Genomic DNA, 3,150 nt, shown 5'->3' with positions numbered 1-3,150 from the left:
ATGCTACACCATCGTTTTTAACAGATGTTTTCCGTTATAGACGATGGTGTAGCATGCTTTGTTATACTGTTATACTGAAAACATCTCTGTTAAAAACGATGGTGTAGCATGCTTTGTTATACTGAAAACATCTGTTATAGACGATGGTGTAGCATGATTTGTTATACTGAAAACACCTGTTATAGACGATGGTGTAGCATGATTTGTTATACTGAAAACATCTGTTAAAAACGATGGTGTAGCATGCTTTGTTATACTGAAAACATAATACACTAACTCTATTGAACATCTTCTAAAGGTGTGAACAGAGCTTTAATGAAGGTACAGAAGTTTTGTATAATTAACGTCCACTGCACTAACTCGCCGAGCTTGTACGTAGATGCATAATTGGGTTAGAATCATGTTAGATTTAACTTTTGTCGAAGAAAATTGATTTATTTATCTCCTCCAGACAATCATGTACGACAGATGCAATAAAATTTATTGATTAATATTCATTTATTTTTTTCCATCAGGTCTTTCAAAAGGTTAACTAGCGAAGGAACGTCACAAAACAGGGTAAGCGTTTTACTTGGAATATTTACCTAGCGTTGTAGAAAATGTATAACAAGTTAAACCCGAACTAAATGTCAGGTCAACGCGAAGATTGACAGTTCGATTTCCCGCAGCGGACAGAGTTCAGATTCTGTAGCTCTACGCCAGTGGTTCCCAGACCCCTGGGGGTCCGCGTAGGTAACAGCATCTCATTAAACAAGTAAGTTTTTTTTAATACTGATGTTTTTGTTTTAATTGCACACTCAGTTATATATGTCTTTTATTTGATAGTGAAAAGTGGGAGAACGAGTTAATTATTAGTTAATAAAAAACAGTTTTTTGAGTAGGCGGAATCTTTCAAAAACATGGGGTTCGTGGGGGGAAAAATGATAATCAAAGGGGTCCTTGATGGAACAAAGGCTGGGAACCACTGCTCTACGCAAAAAAACAACAACAATAAAACGACACATATTTCTCTCAAGAAATTAAAAGAATTCCCAAAGATTTGATAGTCGAAATATCTGTTGTGTTCGCGGGAAATCGAACCCCGGATTTTAGCATTGTAAATTCCATAAACGTACCGCTGTCCCATTGTGAGACCTGTTTCCAAACACGACAAAAATGAACGATGCACTCCATACAATCTTGGTCATATATTAATACATGTATTGATACTGGTAATATTAGTGCTAAATAAATGTAATTAAATTTCATTTTTGTTCTTACGTTTAGTTCGGCATTTGGCAGAAACATGATTTGACAGTATTGTATTAGTAGCTACGTGATTATAATGGGTGGACTGAATCAGATTTTACTTATTATTATTTTGACAAACGTAATTTTTACAAAATCTAGCTTATTACAAATGGATATCTCAATATAATCCTTTTGATTATAGCGAACGCCCTCTCCCGGGTACAGCAGAAAGAAAGAGTCTCTGAGTTCCTCAGAATCTCGCTGGCATGTAAGCGGCTCTCTCTGTTATTCTTCTCCTACGTTCTACGTAGAGAAAATATGTATTCGATTTAAAATATATATCATAGTAGGTTGTTTGATCATGAGATGGATGGTAATTTTTAACACTTCTTTTTCATATGGGTGTTATTACCGAATCCCATTGTGTGTGTTAAGGAACAAAAATAAGGCGTTTTATAACATTCTATAAACTCATTAGTACGGCGAGTTTTGTTACGCTGGAAACGTTTGTTAATGTCGATGGTGTAGCATGCTTTATTATACTGAAAACATCTGTCATCAACGATGGTGTAGCATGCTTTGTTATACTGAAAACATCTGTCATCAACGATGGTGTAGCATGTTTTATCTTCTAAAGGTGTGAACAGAGCTTTAACGAAGGTACAGAAGTTTTGTATAATTAACGTCCATTGTAAAAATTTTTTATACAATTATGTGTACTTTATACATTGTTATGTAACGTCTTAACACTGATACAAGACAGAAGCTAGTCTCTTCGCTACTACCGGTTAATATATCAGTAAAAAAGTAAACAACTATTGCGTATTATATATTTCTCAGTTGATTATTTACTTAAATCTTTTGTTTTTTACGTTATAGAAGGGATGAAGAGTGGTCTGTCGGATGGACAGTCGTCGTCTTGTCCAGCGTGTGGAGTGACCATCAGTTCCGGGAAATTGTTATCCCATTTTGAAGAGGAAGTTGAACAGCTAACTAAAATTAACAAGTACGATTTACAGACGTATCCTTACTTGACTAATATAATGATATTTCGGTAGATAACATGCTTATTATAAATAGGTCATATTCAAATTTTTAAAGGTCAATAATGAAATCTGTATACGTTTTTACTGGAGGAATTCCAAACGTGTAGATCGAATAACACAAATACAAAAATCAGAAACGTGTTCATTATAACAACAGAAGCTGTGAATAAGGGTGGTTCGGGAACTCCTATTGGTAAAAGGGTAATTTAACAACTCCTATTGGTAAAAGGGTAATTTAACAACTCCTGTTGGTCAAAGGGTAATTTAACAACTCCTGTTGGTAAAAGAGTAAAGTCTACAATAAGAACAGTTCTATTGAACATCTTCTAAAGGTGTGAACAGAGCTTTAACAAAGGTACAGAAGTTTTGTAAAATAAACGTCCACTACACTAACTCTATTGAACAATTATATGTGCTTAGAACTGATACAAGGACCTTAGATCTGATACAAGGACAATTATATGTGCATTGTTATACAATATCTTAGATCTGATACAAGGACAATTATATGTGCATTGTTATATAATGTCTTAGAACTGATACAAGGACAATTATATGTGCATTGTTATACAATATCTTAGATCTGATACAAGGACAATTATATGGGCATTGTTATATAATGTCTTAGAACTGATACAAGGACAATTATATGTGGATTGTTACAGAATATCTTAGAACTGATACAAGGACAATTATATGTGCATTGTTACAAAATATCTTAGAACTGATACACGGACAATTATATGTGCATTGTTATACAATATCTTAGATCTGATACAAGGACAATTATATGTGCATTGTTACAGAATATCATATTCTGTAACAATGCACATATAATTGTCCTTGTATCAGTTCTAAAATACTCTGTAACAAT

The 3,150-nt window shown here is 33.7% G+C and overlaps 1 protein-coding gene across 1 annotated transcript in view; it reads left to right on the top strand.

The window, feature by feature from the left end:
• Positions 1-515: 515 nt before the first annotated feature.
• LOC111083918 (E3 ubiquitin-protein ligase Rnf220-like) overlaps positions 516-3,150 on the top strand; it is a gene marked incomplete at both ends in the record, with an annotated part of 9,524 nt that continues 6,889 nt past the window's right edge. The window contains 2 exons of the mRNA XM_022380657.1: positions 516-558; positions 1,433-1,498. Of these exons, the coding sequence (XP_022236365.1) occupies positions 516-558; positions 1,433-1,498 (109 nt within the window). The remainder of the gene's footprint in view (positions 559-1,432; positions 1,499-3,150) is intronic.

This window comes from Limulus polyphemus, unplaced genomic scaffold, assembly GCF_000517525.1.
Source record: "Limulus polyphemus unplaced genomic scaffold, Limulus_polyphemus-2.1.2 Scaffold12112, whole genome shotgun sequence".
NCBI lineage: Eukaryota > Metazoa > Arthropoda > Merostomata > Xiphosura > Limulidae > Limulus > Limulus polyphemus.
This window is presented reverse-complemented; position numbering and strand designations above follow the sequence as displayed.